Here is a 19,469-nt window from a genome sequence, read left to right as displayed (position 1 = left end):
CATCATGCTCCTCTTAATATGTGTTGATCATAGGAGAATACATACCCTGTGCCTCGTCAAGCCGCTTGTTTACAAGCACGATGTCAGCATCTGCCGCATCAAGCTGCCGCTTTAGTTCGGCAAATTCACCAGTCCAGCTAGCCACCGGACCCTCGGCCGCCTGCACGTAAAGGCAGCACGGTTATTACCTGGGACTATGATCCTCTATTTGCCGTCTTTTTCGACAGCAACCAGAGTCTCAGGGGCTACTATCTGCATAGGCCACACCTAGCGTGTGCGGTATCGTCAAAAAATATATATTACTTTACGTACCTCAAAGCCTTTCAGCAGACTCATAAAAGCTTCATGCAACCCGCTTTCCGCGGATGAAATCCCCTCGACCACCGTACCCATTAGCGTACGATGCGTTTCTGAGATAGCCGCTTGCTCCAGAAGATTCATCAGTGCGTCTGGTCACACACCAGACAGTTCCGGACTCTTTCTGTTGCTCCCCTTAGCAGCCGAATACTCCGAACTTCGGATGGCCGAAGGGTTACGCTCTGGCCTTGGCGGATCCGGAGAAATCCTCCGTGACGACACCTCAGGGTCGTCCGCTTCACGAGGCGGGGAGGCACGGGGAGGCGATTCGCTCTCCATCATCTCTGGAAGAAGATCCCCCGAAGACGAACTCTGTCGAGAAGAGCTACGATCCGGACTACAAGACATACGTCTCGGTTATTGTTCTCAGAAATAAAGCAGGGTATATTCCCTATGAAGTACTTTTGTTTACTTACAGCTCGGTGGAGGGCTGGTCCCCTTGCGGGCACTGTGCGGTAAGGATGCCCTCCGGGGTAGGGCCCCCTGACAAAGATTTCTTCCCTCGCTTGGAGACCATTACTTCCAAGTCTTCAGAGGCGGTCCTCTTCCTTCCCTGGGGAGATGGAATTTTAGATTCTCCCCCCCCCCCCCCCGGTTATCCTCCTTCGCGGAGGCACTAATTTCCCCGGTTTGGATGAATAGTGAGTGAGGCTCGCTCTCGGCTTCTTTGTTCCTCCCTTTATCTTCCTCTGAGGTCGCTTGATAAGGCGTGAGCTCAAGCATTCTAGCCAGTACTGGATCTGCTGAGCCTTCGGGAAGGGGGGCCGAACACCTGATCATCTTCGCCTTTTTTACCCAGTCCTGGTCAAAGAGCGACATCTCAAAATGATGTTGCGATAAATAAAGAGACAACGTGTTCGGCCGAAGGACTACTTACTTGGGTATCTAGACGATTGCAGCTCAGACCCGCATCCTCGGTGGTGTCCGGACACTCTATTTGTGATCCGAAGAACAATTTGTACATCTCTTCGAGCGTCATTCCGAGGAAGTGCTGAATAGCTCGCGGTCCTTCCGGGTTGAACTCCCACATACGGAGAGGTCGACGTTTGCAAGGCGGGACTCGACGAACTAGCATGACTTGCATTACCGTGACCAGGCTGACATCTCTCTTGAGGAGATCTCGGATGCGACTCTGCAATATCGGCACATCATTTACTGGCCCCCAGTCCAGCCCCTTGTTGATCCATGACATCAGTTGTGGCGGGGAGCCCGAGCGAAAGGCAGGGGCGGCCACCCACTTAGTACCGCGGGGAGCTGTGATGTAAAACCACTCCCGTTGCCATAAGCTGGATACCTCCGGGAAGGAACCCTTTGGCCATGGAACATCGGCGCCTTTGCTTATTACGGCTCCTCCGCATTCTGCGTGTCGCCCATTAATCGTCTTCGGCTCCACATTAAAGGTCTTGAACCACAAGCCGAAGTGTGGGGTGACGTGGAGGAAGGCCTCACACACGACGATGAATGACGAGATGTGAAGGATGGAATCCGGGGCCAGGTCATGGAAATCCAGCCCGTAATAGAACATGACCCCCCTAACAAAGGGATCTAGACTAAGGCCTAGCCCTCGGAGGAAGTGAGAGACGAATACGACGCTCTCGCCAAGTTCGGGAGTGGGAATGACCTGCGCTCGAGCAGGTAGCCTGTGCGAGATTTCGGCGGTCAGATAACTGGCTTTTCTTAGCTTCTTGATGTCCTCCTCTGTGACAGAGGAGGGCATCCACCGACCTTGAAGGTTGGATCCGGACATGATTGAAGGTCCGAAGCGCCTAGCCTGATCCTTGGGTGTTGGAACTCGAGGTGGGGGAAGGGTTCGATTGAGTGCGAGAAGAAAAGGACAGGCCTTGGCCTCTTTATAAAGAGGGTGAATATCAAGCGTCCTCCGCGTGGCCGTTTGGAACTTGCCTAAAATCGAGGAGACATACCAACGGGCATGATTGGGTTACCCACACCCGTATTGATGAGAATCCTGTAATAAGGGGGACACGATCTCTGCTTCGACAAGACGTGCCAATAAAATCGCCTCGCAAAACATGCAGTGGCAGGCTGATTGAGAAAAACGGTTCGAATAATGACCAGGCCGTGGTGTGATGTCACGTTATGAAAAGTTGTCAGCAGATTAGATTTGTGGAAATATTATTCTCTCTATGATGGTATGTGGAACTTGTTTTGCAGAGCCGGACACTATCCTTGTGTTCAAAAATCTTCTATGGAGTATTCGGAGGAAGAACCCGCCTTGCAATGCCGAAGACAAATATGCGCGCCGGACTCATCGTCATTGAAGCCTGGTTCAGGGGCTACTGAGGGAGTCCTGGATTAGGGGGTCCTCGGACGGCCGGACTATATACTTTAGCCGGACTGTTGGACTATGAAAATACAAGATCGAAGACTTCGTCCCGTGTCCGGATGGGACTCTCCTTGGCGTGGAAGGCAAGCTTGGCAATACGGATATGTAGATCTCCTCCCTTGTAACCGACTCTGTGTAACCCTAGCCCCCTCCAGTGTCTATATAAACCGGAGGGTTTAGTCCGTAGGACAACAACAATCATACCATAGGCTAGCTTCTAGGGTTTAGCCTCTATGATCTCGTGGTAGATCAACTCTTGTAATACTCATATCATCAAGATCAATGAAGCAGGAAGTAGGGTATTACCTCCATCGAGAGGGCCCGAACCTGGGTAAACATCATGTCCCCTGCCTCCTGTTACCATCCGCCTTAGACGCACAGTTCGGGGCCCCCTACCCGAGATCCGCCGGTTTTGACACCGACACTTGGCTTCGCCTCGAAGCCAAGCCCGAGCACGCCTTGGGCCCGGGGGCTACTGTCGGCGTTCTGGGAACGGGGGTCCCCAGACTTGCCTGCCTGCGGCCCATGGCGTGGCTAAGCTAGCGGGCCGTACGGCCCATCTTCATCGACAAGGCATCAAGGCCCTCGCGAGGGACCAAGCCTCGCGGGGCGGACAACGCAAGACCTCCTCAGGAGTGGCCTAGCCAGGCAGGCTCACGAGGAGCGGAGATATCAAGGCGGGGCAAACCTCACGAGGCTCTCGTGACGTGAGCCATGACGACCGACACTAGGCGGGCGCCAGCGCACGCATCGTCCTTGTTTCCTCTTTGGTGCTAAGGAGGCAGGCGCAGGCGCGGAGTACCGAGGCATCAGGCAAAGGTTTCCATGTCGGTGCAGCGAGACCAAGGCCAGCAGGACGGCAAGACGGAGGTCACCGTGGAGCCCAAGACGGCGTCATCACCAGAGCCTTTAGCAGGCGAAGACCACTTTTGTCAGGATAGCTTGTACTAGTTGTCCCCTTTCAAATTTGCCCGTCGTTGTTGGCTCCCTTCCCGCTCATTATTTGGGGAGAGACCAGGGCCTATATAAGTAGAGCTAGCCACCACGGTAGACGGGGGAGGTCGATCAAGAGAGTTCTGATCCACAAGTCCACAGAGCACAAGAACACCTCAACCTCAGGAGGTTGTTCTTCCACTTGTACTGTTCATCATCAGCCCAAGAGGCAATCCACCACCACCACACTAGAGTAGGGTATTACACCACAACGGTGGCCCGAACCAGTATAAATCTCGTGTCTTTCTGTGTTGCGAGTTTGTCGAGTTCGTCCGTGAGATCTTAGCGAGCTAGGGCATGGATCGGTAGGAGGGGAAGAACTTCGCGCACACCCCAGAGTTCGAACCTTAAGGGTTTTGCCGGAACCCCACATCCGACAGCCTTTGACTGGGCCGGCCTTTTAACCTATATATGGGCCTCTGTTGGGCCCTCCCACGTGTCGACGTATCATAGGCATGTCTCCTCCAATGGACGGACGACATCTGGCCCACCGAGGAGCAGACACATGTTTCCTCCAGCCAATGATGATTTTACACGTGGAAAATGCCCATTGGTCCGGGCTGTTAATGGGTTATCGGATCCAAACCGGAACCCGATAGCTTAACGGCGACCCGTTACGGTGGATGCCACGTGTCGGTCACCCTTGACGAAAGCACTTCTATGACGCGCGATTTATCGTCATGGAAGTGGACACTTCCGTGATGATAATTTTGGTAATGTCATGGAACACTTCTACGACAGCATAGGTATGACTATCTTGGTTCTGTCATAAAATCGTCATGGATGTACATGCATGATAGAAAACGTGACCTACTGTGACAAACACGTATCATCATGGAAGTGTATTTTTTTTGTAGTGATGGTGGTGTACCTTGTGCAATGGTTACAATGGGGATGATATGTAACTACCGAGAGTATGTTTCTATGAGAGTAAATGGAAATGGCTACCCCTACCGTCCGCTTCATATAGGTGATGGGTGCTACTTGTGAGCTACGTTGGGATTTCCTCGAAGAGGAGAGGATGATGCAGTACAATAAAGATAAATATTTCTCTCAATTAAGAACCAAGGTTATCAATCTAGTAGGAGAACCACACAAGACCACGTGAACATCACCTACACACAAAAGAGCGAATACTTGCACCCAACTCGATCAAGGGGTTGCCAATCCCTTGGCAGTTAATTGCAAGGATCAAGTTTGATAATGGTAGATAGATAGACAAAAACACAAAATAAAACAACGTTAAATAAATTGCAGCAAGGCATTTTTGGATTTTAATATATGATAAAGGTAGACCTGGGGCCATAGTTTTCACTAGAGGATTCTCTCTTGAACAAAAAGCTTACGGTGGGTAAACAAATTACTGTCGGGCAATTGATAGAAAAGTGCATAGTTATGACGATATCCAAGGCAATGATCATGTATATAGGCATCACGTCCGAGACAAGTAGACCGACTCCTGCCTGCATCTACTACTATTACTCCACACATCGACCGCTATCCAGCATGCATCTAGAGTATTAAGTTCATAAAGAACGGAGTAATGCCTTAAGCAAGATAACATGATGTAGACAGAGTCAACTCAAGCAATATGAATAAAACCCATCATTTTATCCCTAATGGCAACAATTCAAATACATGTCTTGTCCCTTTCTGTCACTGAGATATAGATCACCGCAAGATTGAACCCGTTACAAAGCACCTCTCCCGTTGCAATATAAATCAATCTAGTTGGCCAAACCAAACAGATAGGTCGGAGAGAAATACAAAGCTATAATAATCATGCATAAAAGAGTTTAGAGAAAACTCAAATAATATTCATAGATAATCTGATCATAAACCCACAATTCATCAGATCCCAACAAACACACCGCAAAAAAAGATTACATCAAATAGATCTCCAAGAACATCAAGGAGAACATTGTATTGAAAATCAAAGAGAGAGAAGAAGCCATCTAGCTACTAGCTATGGACCTGTAGGTCTATAGTAAACTACTCACACATCATAGGAAGCGCAGCAAGGTTGATGTAGAGGACCTCCGTGATCGATTCCACCTCCGGAAGAGTACCGGAAAAAGGTCTCCAGACGGGATCTCCAAATAACATAAACTTGAGGTGGCGGAAAAAGTATTTCAGGTGGCTCTTTGTTGGTTTACCGATTTTAGAGAGGTGGAATTAGGTCAGATGGAGCCACGACGGGCCCATAAGGCACTAGGGCGCGCCCAAGTGCCTTGCCGTCTCCTCGTTTCTCATCTAGTCTCCTCCCGAAGCTTCTAGGGTCTCTTTTGTCCAGATTTTTTTTTCAAAAAGTTTCATGGTATTGGGACTTCGTTTGGTACTGATTTCCTGGAAAACCAAAACCAGGCAAAAAATATGACTGGCACTTGGCACTAAGTTAATAGGTTAGTCCCAAAAAATGATATATAATTGCATATAAAACATCCAAGATTGATACTGTAATAGCATAGAACAATAAAAAATTATAGATACATTGGAGATGTATCAAAGGGGGCTAGGGTTTTATAAGAGATAGATCCAATCTTGCCGCCGCCATCTTGGTTTGTACGCCAAGATGACCTCTTGATGTTTATCCGGGTTTCGGGGTTCCCTCCTGCGGTTGAACCCTTGCTGTGCTTCGTGGGCCCCGGATCATGCCTGCTGCCGGGCTCCCCACTGAGAGGCAAACCCTGGTGTATTATACCATCAGTACCCCTAAGCGTGTCTGGAGCTAGAGTGTCTTTGATCTGAGAACCCAGGCGGGCTCCCGATGTCTCTGTGTCCCACTCTCCCGAGTCCGTCTTCAAGAAGGTCTTCGGGGTTACTCATCGTGTGGCTTCCTAGGAGACACGTTCTTAGATTGGAGTGATTAGCGGAGGCTGCCTCCTGTCGTGCTTTGTGCTAAGCCAAGGCCCAAGGGTCGAGGTTATTTGTGCGGCTTGCATGCTCATGACTGCCCCGAAGCATCATAGCTCGGGAGTTTGGTGAGGCTGCGACCACGCAAACCAGAGCCTAGCTTGAGGCCCTCCCGTATCGAAGTTTCACCCTTGTACTCCCTCGTCTTGTCTTGCCATAACTGTCAGGAGGACCATCATGGCGTTCATCAGTTTCGCGTTGACCGGTACATCATAGTCTTGCCTGGATTCTTGATGCCCTTTAAGATTCGGTTTAGATAGCAGAAAGGTTCCCTGCCTTTTCCCCAAGGAGTGACCCTGACTTATCAGGCCCATGAGAGGATGTGCACTATGACAAAAGCTCTAACAAGTCTTTGTTAACAAACTAAATTCTAATTTTCCAACCGAACCTTTAACAACCTTAAGGGTGTAAACACTAGTACTAAAAACATGCATAAGTGGTCTTTGTTCTTACAACCATATATTAGTGCTCGGGATCATTGTGATATTAATTTGTGCTCTGAAGACCCCTATTAAGATGTGTTTGTGACACAATGATGTGGAGGATGTGTCCAATTTACGTATTGGCCGGTGCGCGCCCTGCCTCAAGAGTAACTTTGCTGAAGTAATTTTAAATAAGTGGTTTAAGGAAAAACCCTACAAACAAAGACAATAATAAGGATTGTCAAGGTGAGGGGAATGCGCCCCCTCCACTACTAGTACATTACATCTGACACTCGACCCAATTTGATGCATGGTCAACATAATTCCTCATTTTTTATTTATTAGATGACATTGAGTAACTGCAGAATTATCTTTTTCTTAGTGATATTGATTTACAAATTTATTGACAATTGATCTCAGAACTATGCTTTAAAATGGTTGCTTGCATTCTACCTACAAGACTTACAGTTAACCTGTACAAATTAAGACTGGGATTGCTAATATTCTGTGTATATACAGTGTATATTTGCCTACATGGACAATAGCATCAAGTCAGCATATAACATAATTTATCTCCTATTGATTGTAAGTTCAGTTGGTATAGAGAGTAATCCTTGACAATATTCCAATTCCAGTGAGACCGAACGACCTATTATAAACATAACATCCCGATTTAAAATACCGAGAGTGACATTGTTTTAGCTACATTGCTCACTTTGGACTACACTATAAACCGGACTCGGTAGGAGTCCATTATGCAGCTCCATTCTAAAGTTTGCAGTGCTAATGTATATGATGAACCTATAACTGCAACCCACATCATCCACCCTCAATTATTGGTGTTTTATGACAAGGTTTCTCTATACTTTTGCATGGCTAATTTGGATATGTTCTGCTTCAAGTCAATTTCTGTAGTATTCTGCTCATTGCATATTCTTTTAACCATAACTGACCTGCTGCAATACCGCAGCAACCGTTGGCAAGAGCGGGAGAGGCGACATGGGCGGGGTGCTGTGGAAAAATAGGACATGGATCTGAGGAGTCTTGAGCCGTGCTTATTGGGCCAAGGATGTGTGATATTTTTTTCTCTCGATGCAACGCATGGGCTCTTTTGCTAGTAATAATAAAGAGCTATTACTTCTTGTGGTACGTCACGGAAATTGCTCCCAAGTTGCAAAATACTACCCACTAATGCCACCTATAAGTGACTAAAAAAACATTTCACATGGGGGAATCCTCCGCCTGGGCCGACCCATGCTCTGCGCGCTGGGAGAAGATGCAGAGCGCCAGTTTGGGCCGGCCCATCCGGGTGGCCTGTTTTTCAAATTTTGGTTTTTTTATTTTTTATTTTTACTTTCCTTTTATGTTTTTTGCTACTTTAAATAATTTGTGACTTAAAAAATCCGAAAATTAAGAAAAATGGGAATTTTGAAATAAATAGTTTATAAATCATAAAATGTTTGTGGATTCAAAAAATGTTCGTGATTTAAAAAATGGTTCTCATTCACAAAATGTTTGAAATTTGGAAAACAAATGTTCAGGAAATCAAAAAATATTTAATTTTTAAAAGTTCATGTATTCAAAAATGTTAATGAAATTGAACAAAATTTTGCCAATTCAAAAAATATTCATGAATGGAAATTTTTCCTAACAATTCATTTATAAAAATGTTCGCTGATTCAAAAAATGTTCGTTAACTAAAAAGATATTTTTTAAATAAAAAAAGTTCATGAATTTCAAAAATTGTCCCACCAATTTTCAAAACAATGTTCGTCCATTTTAGAAATGTTCACCAATTCAAGAAAATTGTTAAAAAAATGTCAACTTTTAAAAAAATGCTTGCAAATAGTATAAAATGCTCATGAATTTAAAAAATATTCTTGATTTTATAAAATCTTCAAACATTTGTAAAAGTGTTCATGAATTTGAATAATGTTTGCGAGTTCAAAAAAATTCATGATTTCACAAAATTGAGAGTGATAGTGTATCTCGGTGATGCAGCAAAATGTGATCATGACAATTGAAGATTATGATTTTTTTTCTGTTGCAATGCACGATCCCTTTTGCTACTATGTACATATGAAAGTATTGTTCAAACGATGCTTGGCGCACGAAAATCGCACGGTAGTCATGATCGACGAATGTGGCCCACTGAACGAACGGGATACATGGTTGTGATCTTGTGCCGTGCGCAAATCGGCCGCAAAAAATTGTCGGCGGAACCATCAGCAGCCGGTACCACTCGCATTGCCGGGCCAAATCCGGCGCTCGTATCTGCACTAGAGCCGTGCAGGTCTTCACATCCAAGCCCACAAAACTGCCAACGAGGGCTGATCAATCTCCACCCATACGGAACACCACGAGCAATTACATGACCTCTTTGGCATACACGATGATGTGTGAAGGAGGAACCAAGTTCTAGTCGGCCGCAGCTATATGAAAATGCAAGGCACCCCTCACTTGTCAAATATTTATGTGGCTGGCACTTCAGTACAGGTTGTGGACGTCTGATAGGAGAGTGACGTGAACGTTCTATACATAATTTTCTATCTTCTACATAGTTAAGGTACGGCTTTGACGAATCTCCACCGGGATGAAGGATGGCAAGGCGGTCGGGGCTGTCGCTGTCAAGTGGCTGATGTGGTGATGCTCAGTCGCATGTGTCTCGATGTCCTGGTCAGTGTCACAGTGAAGCAGCTAACTTGCCGCCAAGAGCTTTGACAGGCAGCCGCCGGCTGCCTGTATATGTGAACTGCGCATATGTAGCCGGACAGTTGGATTACTCATTTTGAGGCACTCACAAACAATAAAAGTAGCTATTTAGACCCTAAAAAATTAGTTATCTATAGGGAGTTAGGCTACTCACAGTGAAGAGTAACTTCGATTAGTAACATGCATATATTACTAGTCTATGTTACTACCTACACAGTGCGGAGTAACATATGTGTGGTATCATGCAACGCTTTATTTATTAGTTTCTAGACTCATCTTCTCTTAATATGTGTGATGTTACTTATAGTATAAGTAACTAGCTATTTTACTCAATTCGTCTCTCTGATTTAATCATTACCACATAAGCAAAATTGCTGAGTTGAACCTTATATTACTTCTGAAGTTACTTTCACCGTGGGTAGTCAAGAAAAATGAGCTATCTACACCTGTAGCCCAGGTACCTGGTGCGTAGCCTAGTGGCCGTTTCGTCGCGCCCATCATCTTCCGCTGACCAGAAAAGTACGCCAGAAAAGTACGCACGCATAAGCCAATGCACGCGCATATACATATCCGGCCGGCCAGCCGGCCGGCCCACTCCAAACCCAGTCTTCCGGCGGAAAAAAAAAAGCAATAGTCATAGAAACGCCCGATGGATATTACAGGGAAAAACGACGGCGAGCGGCTTATTCAGGACACTGGTCGGCGATCGTTGTTCGTGTTGCACGAGCCACTTCACAGTTCCGCTACGTCCAAGGCTCCCCGACACTTCCGGGAGGCGAATATCGAACCCTGGAGATGCCCGTTTAGTGCTAAACTAAACACGTTTAATCAGTGGTGCGGCTCCACAAGCCTAGTACTATAAAACGAGCCACGAGGGCTTTGTGTCACCGCAGGGTAGTATACCAGTACAAGTTAATCAAGGTTAGCTCCCATGGCAAGCAGCTCCGATGTCGTTCCTGCCGCTGCAAGGAAGTACGAGACGTTGCCTACCTTTTCCAGTTTTTGTACTGTGTTGATACTTGCTATGTATGCATGTAATTGGCGCACTTATGCCTTACGCGAAGGTGAGGGTTAATTTGTCATGTGCGTACGTTGCAGGCTGGACGGCAAGGTGGCGCTGATCACCGGCGGCGCGAGCGGCATCGGCGAGGGCACGGCGCGGCTGTTCGTGCAGCACGGGGCCAGCGTCGTCCTCGCCGACATCCAGGACGACCTCGGCGCGCGCCTCTGCGCGGAGCTCGGCCCGGCGGCCTCCAGCTACGTGCGGTGCGACGTCACCAAAGAGGAGGACGTCGCGGCGGCCGTCGACCACACCATCGCCAGGTTCGGGAAGCTGGACATCATGTTCAACAACGCCGGCATCGGCGGTGCGGCATGCCACAGCATCCGGGACAGCACCAAGGAGGACTTCGAGCGCGTGCTGGCCGTCAACCTCGTGGGGCCCTTCCTGGGTACCAAGCACGCGGCGCGGGTCATGGTGCCCGCGCGGCAAGGCTGCATCATCGGGACGTCGAGCCTGGCGTCGGCGGTGGGCGGCGTGGCGTCGCACGCGTACACGTGCGCCAAGCGCGCCCTGGTCGGGCTGACGGAGAACGCGGCGACGGAGCTTGGCCAGCATGGAATCCGCGTCAACTGCATCTCCCCGGCGGCGGCTGCCACGCCGCTGGCCACGGGCTACGTGGGGCTTGACGGCGAGGCGTTCGAGATGGCCATGGAGTCCTTTGCTAACCTCAAGGGCGTGGGACTGCGGGTCAAGGACATCGCCGCCGCCGTGCTCTTTCTCGCCAGCGATGACGCGCGCTACGTGAGCGGCCACAACCTGCTCATCGACGGCGGCATCTCCGTCTCAAACCTTACCTTCGGCATCTTCAAGGAGTAATGGAAACCGATCGATTCTAAACTATGCATCCAAGGCTCGCCTCACATGGTGTGGTGTGGTTGCTTAGCGGCTTAGCGCCGTACGTGCCATTTACTAGTACTATTTATGTCGCTTTATCGGGAGGAAATATACCTCCAACGTGATTTGCGAGGGCTTTACCTATGATTGAAATGGAATCACGATCATGCTAAGCGTCGGTCAGGTGAAAAGCGGATCGGATAGGCCGCTCCATGGCAGTTGGATCCGGCGCGCAACAGCCACCGATCTGTGCCGCGTTAGCCGCTCCGGAATTCACAACATCTTGCTCCCGGAACGGGGCGTCGACCCGTTGGCCGAGCAGCTGAGGGTAGCTACCAGCCCGCCTGCGTTTGAGCCTCGGCTCTGGCGTGCGGCGCTCGCGAAGTTTCTCCTATAAAAAAATCAACGAGGTTAGCCTTTAGGTTGGTCTCGTTTTTAAGTACTTTTAAAAAATAATGTTGCTCTAGGAAGTTTGTAACACGAGATATGCGCTTTGGGGTTTGCTTGCACCCCTAAAAAAAACATGATCCATGTTGCGCTTGTTGGGCTGCATTAGCATTTAGTTGTGACCTGTTGTTTGAAACATGATCCATGTTGCACTCGAGGGTTTGCAATATGGATCATGTCGCACTCGCGGTTGCAACCTTCAAAACATTTTCAACCATTGCAACGTGTTGTATGTTGTAACAGCAACAACTCCCTTCGCCGTTGGCTCCTCTCCTCATGCCTTCTCGCACGTGACTCTTTCACCAATAGGACGCCACGACGACCCCGTCAACCGCACCCCAGAAACCCGTGGAGCAAGGGATCACGCCGCTGGATGACCAAGATCTATCGCCCACCACCACTGTGTAACGCCCACGATGCGGCTATATCTCCCACGTGTCGAGGCACGACTTAGAGGCATAACCGCATAGTGGTTTTGTCGCAAGACGGGTCATCTTCACACAATCCCATGTAATGAACAAGAATGGGATAAAGAGTTGGCTTACAATCGCCACTTCACACAATACATGAATATAAATCAGACATCATCCGAAATACAAACATATATAGACCGACTACGGTCAAAATTCAGATGAAAATAAGACAACCCCAAAAGCTAGATCCCCGATCGTCCCAACTGGGCTCCACTACTGATCATCAGGAAAAGACACATAGTAACGACCACGTTCCTCGTCGAACTCCCACTTGAGATCGACGCCATCATCTGCACTGGCATCGTCGGCACCTGCAATTGTTTTGGTAGAATCTGTGAGTCACGAGGACTCAGCAATCTCACACCCGCGAGATCAAGACTATTTAAGCTTGAAGGGAAGGATGGTGTAGTGAGGTGGAGCTGCAGCGGCAATAAGCATGTATGGTGGCTAACATACGCAAAAGAGAGCGAGAAGAGAAGCAATGGAACGGTCGTCTTCTAGCAATGACCAAGAAGTGATCCTGAACACCTACTTACGTCATACATAACTCAGACCGTGTTCACTTCCCGGACTCCGCCGAGAAGAGACCATCACGGCTACACACGCAGTTGATGTATTTTAATTGGGGTCAAGTGACAAGTTCTCTACAACCGGACATTAACAAATTCCCATCTGCCTCATAACCGCGGGCACGGCTTTCAAAAGATATTACCCTGCAGGGCTGTCCCAACTTAGCCCATCATAAGCTCTCACGGTCAACGAAGGATAAACCTTCTCCCGGAAAGACCCGATCAGTCTCGGAATCCCGGTTTACAAGACATTTCGACAATGGTAAAACAAGACCAGCAAAACCGCCCGAATGTGCCGACAAATCCCGATAGGAGTTGCACATATCTCGTTCTCAGGGCACACCGGATAAGTCAAGCTACGAGTAAAACCAGACCTCGAGTTTCCCCGAGGTGGCCCCGCAGGCTGCTCGGTTCGGACCAACACTCGAAGGAGCACTGGCCCGGGGGGGTTAAAATAAAGATGACCCTCGGGCTCGCGAAAACCCGGGGGAAAAGGCTTAGGCGGCAAATGGTAAAACCAAAGTTGGGCCTTGCTGGAGGAGTTTTATTCAAGGCGAACTGTCAAGGGGGTCCCATAAATCACCCGACCGCGTAAGGAACGCAAACTCAAGGAACATAATCCCGGTATATCAGTAACTAGGGCGGCAAGAGTGGAACAAAACACCAGGCATAAGGCCGAGCCTTCCACCCCTTTACCAAATATATAGATGCATTAATTAAATAAGAGATATTGTGATATCCCAACATATCCATGTTCCAACATGGAACAAACTTCAACTTCACCTGCAACTAGCAACGCTATAAGAAGGGCTGAGCAAAAGCGGTAACTTAGCCAAACAACGGTTTGCTAGGAAAGGATGGTTAGACGGCAAAATGGGAGACATGATATAGCAAGTGATAGGTAGCGTAGCATGGCAATAGAGCGAACAACTAGCAAAGCAAAGATAGAAGTGATTTCGAGGGGTGGTCATCTTGCCTGCAAGGTTCTCAGAGTTGTCGAAAGCTTGATCCTCGTAAGCGTACTCAACAGGTTCCTCGTTCACGAACTCGTCTCCCGGCTCTACCCAAGACAAGAACACAAACAAACGGAACCACAATCAATCACGAGAAATGCACAAGCAACATGATGCAAAACATGTATGATATGCGAGATATGATATGCGATGCATATGCGTGCTCCGGAAGAAAAATGATGAACAAGGCAGTAACTTGGCAAACCAAGCATGCCACTGGAAAGATGAGATGATTTCGGTCGAAATCTATATAAAGATCACCGGAAACGGATGCACGGTTTGCAAATGGCAAGCAAAACAAGAATGACACGAATCTGCGATTAACAGCATGATAGCACTTAAAATGCAACAAGCAACAATGCTACAGCACCCCAACATAGCAACAAAGCACACGGCAGTAATCTACAGGAGATGCTTGACAAAAGATGAACACTGAGCTACGGCTAAATCACAACATATCAAGCTCAAACAAGCATGGCAAAAGTGCAAAAGATAACAGGATCACAGACTTGGTGAAAAACTGGACATGACAGAAAACAGCATCAGGTAGCAATGTTCAGAGCACGAAATCAGCATGTTACAGGAATTTAACATAGCAAAACAAGGCATGGAAGTGTTCTACTAAATGCATATGACAAAAGTCCCTTACTGACCATCATCCAAAAAGGATCATAAGATATGATGGCAAGCATGTAAACATAGCAAGTTTCGTTAACAGGTTTCAGACTTGGCAGAAAACAGAGCATGGCAGAAATAATAATATGTAGGCCTCTTTGTGAGCTTGATGCACTCACTACAGAGCAATGCACTACAAAACTAGCATACCTACAGCAGTATGGCATGTTTATGAAGCTAACCATGGCAAGAACACAAGCATAGCATGTATGGATCAACTACAATAAGCTTGGCAAAAATTGCATATCATGTTAAGAATCTGCCGGAAATATTTTATAGCAAAAGTAGAATAAGATTGAGTCATGCTATGGCACTCCATAATTGCAAATAAGGGCAGAAATGGATCAATTACAACTATAGATACAAAACATCCTTACTGAACATCTCCAAAATATGCATGGATCTCTCTGTAGCATCAAGTTTACATGACAACAAAATAACAGCAGACAAGGACTTAGAGAAATCACTAAGTCCCTGAAATCAGAAATATTACATGGCCTACTTTGCATGCTTGTGCTAGTCACCACAGAGATCACAAAACTACATGGAGTACATCACTGGCAAGATGGCATGGCATACTTCAAAAGACATGTAGAGCTCATGCCCATAAGATGCACAGATTTAAAGATACAAAAATGACAAATCTCCAAGTTCTGATAAGAACCAGCAGATAACAGCAACTAGCCCTCTTCCAATAGAGATTTGGGCATCAAGATGACCTCTAATTAACATGGTGCAATTGAACAAAATGTAGAGCATCACGAGGCGAACAATTTGACATATTACACGCGCAAATTAGAGCTACATGCAAGAAGTTATGGAGCTGTGAACAGAGGCATATGTTGTAGAAGAAAAATACTTGGAAGAATTAGGGGGGCGAGAAAGTCAACGCTCACGAAACTGGATCCAGATCGGGAGCTCCTCGAGCTCGGGCTCGCCGGAGGAGGAGAGGTGGCCGGCGACGGAGGAGACCTCGGGGAGGCGCGGGTCGCCGGAGGGGACGGCGAGGAGGAGGCGGCGCCCGCCCGCGAGGTGCGGCAGCAAGGCGGCGGCGGCGGCGGGGCGAGGCAGCACCGGCGGCGGCGGGGCACGCGGCGCACGGCGGAGCACGGCGGCGAGCGGCAGAGGGCGAGCGGCGGCCGGGGCGAGGAGGCTCGGGCCCGGGAGGGCCCGCGGCGGGCCTGCGGGCCGGCGCGGTGGCGGCAGCGGGGCTGATGACGTGGCGGCGCGCGATTCGTCGTGGCCGTTAGTGGAGATGTGTTCGGCGCGGACCGGGCACGTCCGACGGCGGAGAGGGAGCGGGCTGGGTTTGGTCTGCGTGCGTATTTCGGGATGCCCACATATTTAAATATGTAGAGGGAGCTAGGAGGCTCCAAATGAGGTGCGGTTTTCGCCCACACGATCGTGATCGAACGACCTAGAGCATGGAAGAGAGTTTGGTGGGTTTTGGGCTGGTTTTTAGGGGGGGTTTTGCTGGACACTCAAATGGACATTGCGGATGCCCGGTTAACCGTTGGAGTACCAAACGACCTCCAAATGGAACGAAACTTGACCGGTAGTCTCCGGGTGGTATATTAAGTCCACTTGACAAGCCTCGGTCCATTCCGAGAAAGTTTGACACCCGCACACGAAAGAAAACAAGAGGGGTGCACCGGAGGAGATAGGAGCGCCGGATTGCAAAACAGACAACGGGGAAAATGCTCGGATGCATGAGACGAACACGTATGCAAATGCAATGCGCATGATGACATGATATGAAAATGCATGACATGACAAAAAACAAAACGAAAGACAAAACCCGACCACGGAGGAAATAACATAGCACATAGCCGAAAATGGCAAGAGTCGGAGTTACAAATATGGCAAGTTACATGCGGGGTGTTACACACTGCCTGCTATCTCTGCCCCTCCCGATTTGAACAAAATAAGGAGAAAGGGTGTGAGACACGGAGGCCGCTGCCGTAGATCGCAGCCAATGTGCCCAATGTGGTTGCATTGTCCTCGCCCCTGGGGACCCGTGTCATTGTCGCAGCGGGATCCAGCCGCCGCCGCTGTCCCCTCGACCTTGTTGGTTCGCGACATAGACGTGTTACGAAAGCAACGGAGCACAACATGCCCACATTTCAAAGCTCATGTATGTGGTGGGGTTGATGCGCGTCACACGATCAACAGTTGATCAGACAGTCGCAGAGGTGGTCGGCGGACGCCAAGTTTTTAGTCGGTTGAGCTTGACCGTTTCCTTGGCTCAAAACAGTATGTATGTGATCTAATTATATTTTTCTTTTCTTTTTGGTATGATAGGTAGGAAAAGCATATACAATCTAAATTACAAAACAAACAAGAAAGTGTAGTACGAGTGTCCTGATCTTTTAATGAGAAACACTTGTCGATATAGGCATAGACGACTCTGATGAACCAACTACTACATGTGGCGATATTGCTTAGTTACTAAACCAACTCCGAAGATGTTACTGATCGTGCCGGACACGATCAACATAACCACAAAGATCCAATCCCTACAGGCAATGAAAAAACTTGCACGAGATGAAGAAAAAACAAGAACTATTATTGGGATCAAGGTCTAAGAACTAGATGGGGTGAATAGTCCTACCAAAAACTCTAGTTGATCCTTAGGACTAAGGAAACAAGTTAACAAACTATGGCAGCAGAATAAAGTAACTTGGAAAAAATTTAAAGGTTAAGTTTAGTGGATGCAAACACAAGGGGGGTTGATAGTGTTCTTGTTGTGGTTCAGATAGTTGATTTAATCCTACTCCATGTTGATGGAGACTTTGAACCAAATGGTTTTTAAGATCACAAGGATCTCGATTGGGTCACCCCCAAGCGGCCCACCGAGCACAATTAACCTATTCCACCATGGTTTGCACCAAGAAGCCTCACTAAGGATAAGGATAGATCTTCACAAAGTAGGCAGACCATCATAAACTCACGAGTCCTTCAGTTGTAGATGTCGAAGGCTTGATGCGTTCATTTTGCATCACCATTTCCTATCACAAATTGCTCTTTATTAATGATATTTTTCATATATTGGCACCATTCTAGTGTCTTTTTGCTCTTAACTTGCAGGTTTCACCGGGAGAGGAAATTTCCAGAAAGCTGCACAAAAGGAGCAAAATAAGGACCGAAGACCAAAAAATCAAATAAAACTATTTTTTTGTATTTTTCTCATGGGAGGAGAACCAAGGCTGCCTGGCACCTGCCGAGGAGGTGCCTAGGGGGATCATGCAGCCCCAACTCACAGGCAGCCCCTCGGTTGCGAGCCGGGGGCACATGGGGACCATGCGCATCGCCCCAGGTGCTCTTGGGCTCCCTGGTCATATATTACCCTAAAAACTCCATCTTGATTTTATGGGATTTTTTTCGGCGCCGTCTCCAAGAAGGAATAGAAGTGAAGCACTTTTGACCTCCGTAGTTTGATCTGTCAGAATTCCATCGTCCCAGAAGGAGCAAATCGAAGTCATCGTCATCACCAACACTCCATTCATCATTGTTATCATCATATTCACCAACATCTTCATCGGCGCCATCATCTCCATCACCTTTGTCTCCCCCTACTTTTCAATCTATGAACTTGTACCTCCGATCTGTTACTAAGATTACTTTCTAGTGTTGATTACTACTTGTAGTTGATGCTTAGAGGTTTAATTGCTGAGATATTTGCTTGTTCAGTTTGTTAATCATGTCATTACCCTCAGTAATCATGACCCATATCACCATATGATGCCTTGTGAGTAGTCCTTTATGTTCTTGAGGACATGGGAGAAACCTTGTTGCTAGTAATCATGTGAAGTAGAGTAAAGTTCAATGTTTTGATATTAGTGTGATTCTCTATTGTGATGTGCGAACACATATCACTTAACCATTATGGTCTTATAGGAGAGCACTTTGTGATTAGTTTGACTACGATGGGTATTTGTAGTGATAGAAGTTATTGAACCCTAAGTTTTCGAACTATTTTATACGGGACTGTTGGAACACTAAAGTTTTATGCTATGGTTAGATGTTATCTTAACTACTATTCTTGTATCTCCGGATACATGCATCGAGGCTCGAGGGTATAATCATAAGTATGTATGTTGTTCAAGTAGGAACAACACATTAATATAGGTTCCACGACACAACAATTGCCAAGGTAATGAAAGTTAGCTCAATGGAACTAGATGAAAACAAAACTTGGTGAAATTCTCAAGTGTCCTCGAGAGCGATTTGATCCCCATAAGTAATACAACCGCTTGCTTGGCACAATTAAAGATTGGTCCACTTGTAACAAAGTGATTCCTTACTAGTTTCCATCAACCAACTCCTTTCGCTCCTTGTTTGGTTCGATACTCTTGTCAAAAAGGGCTACAATAGCCCCCTACACTCGTGGATTATCAAGGCTCTCGAGTGAATCCTAATTATTTAGAAGATGGACACCCTCCAAGGGTAAAAAAACCAAGTGAAGGCATTTTCTATAATAAAAATCCTGAAAAGGTATTTAACCAAAGCTCTCTCCGATAACCCCATGGTATATCTCTCACTATCTCTTGCAAGGAATAGAATTGTGGCAAAAGAGATGAATTTAGGGGTATTGGGATATAAGAATCAAAAGGTATTATTGGAACTACCCGACACTTATTTTCCTTTTCCCCTT

At 47.3% G+C, this 19,469-nt stretch overlaps 1 protein-coding gene across 1 annotated transcript; it reads left to right on the top strand.

Moving 5' to 3' along the window:
* Positions 1-10,635: 10,635 nt before the first annotated feature.
* LOC109744478 (momilactone A synthase) lies at positions 10,636-11,780 on the top strand. Its single transcript, XM_020303601.4, has 2 exons — positions 10,636-10,713; positions 10,840-11,780. Exons 1-2 carry the CDS (start codon positions 10,673-10,675, stop codon positions 11,618-11,620), a joined length of 822 nt encoding a protein of 273 aa, XP_020159190.1. The 5' UTR covers positions 10,636-10,672; the 3' UTR covers positions 11,621-11,780.
* The last annotated feature ends 7,689 nt before the right edge of the window (positions 11,781-19,469 follow it).

The sequence above is a fragment of the Aegilops tauschii genome, chromosome 2 (assembly GCF_002575655.3).
Source record: "Aegilops tauschii subsp. strangulata cultivar AL8/78 chromosome 2, Aet v6.0, whole genome shotgun sequence".
In the NCBI taxonomy this organism is placed as follows: Eukaryota; Viridiplantae; Streptophyta; class Magnoliopsida; order Poales; family Poaceae; genus Aegilops; species Aegilops tauschii.
The sequence above is the reverse complement of the archived record's forward strand: the minus strand, read 5'-3'. Positions and strand labels throughout refer to the sequence as shown.

Excerpts from the sequence above, each read along its gene's own strand:
- LOC109744478 (XM_020303601.4), top strand. The coding sequence starts at position 10,673 with ATGGCAAGCAGCTCCGATGTCGTTCCTGCCGCTGCAAGGAA. Across the intron at positions 10,714-10,839 it reads GTTCCTGCCGCTGCAAGGAA|GCTGGACGGCAAGGTGGCGC; the intron begins GTACGAGACGTT and ends CGTACGTTGCAG.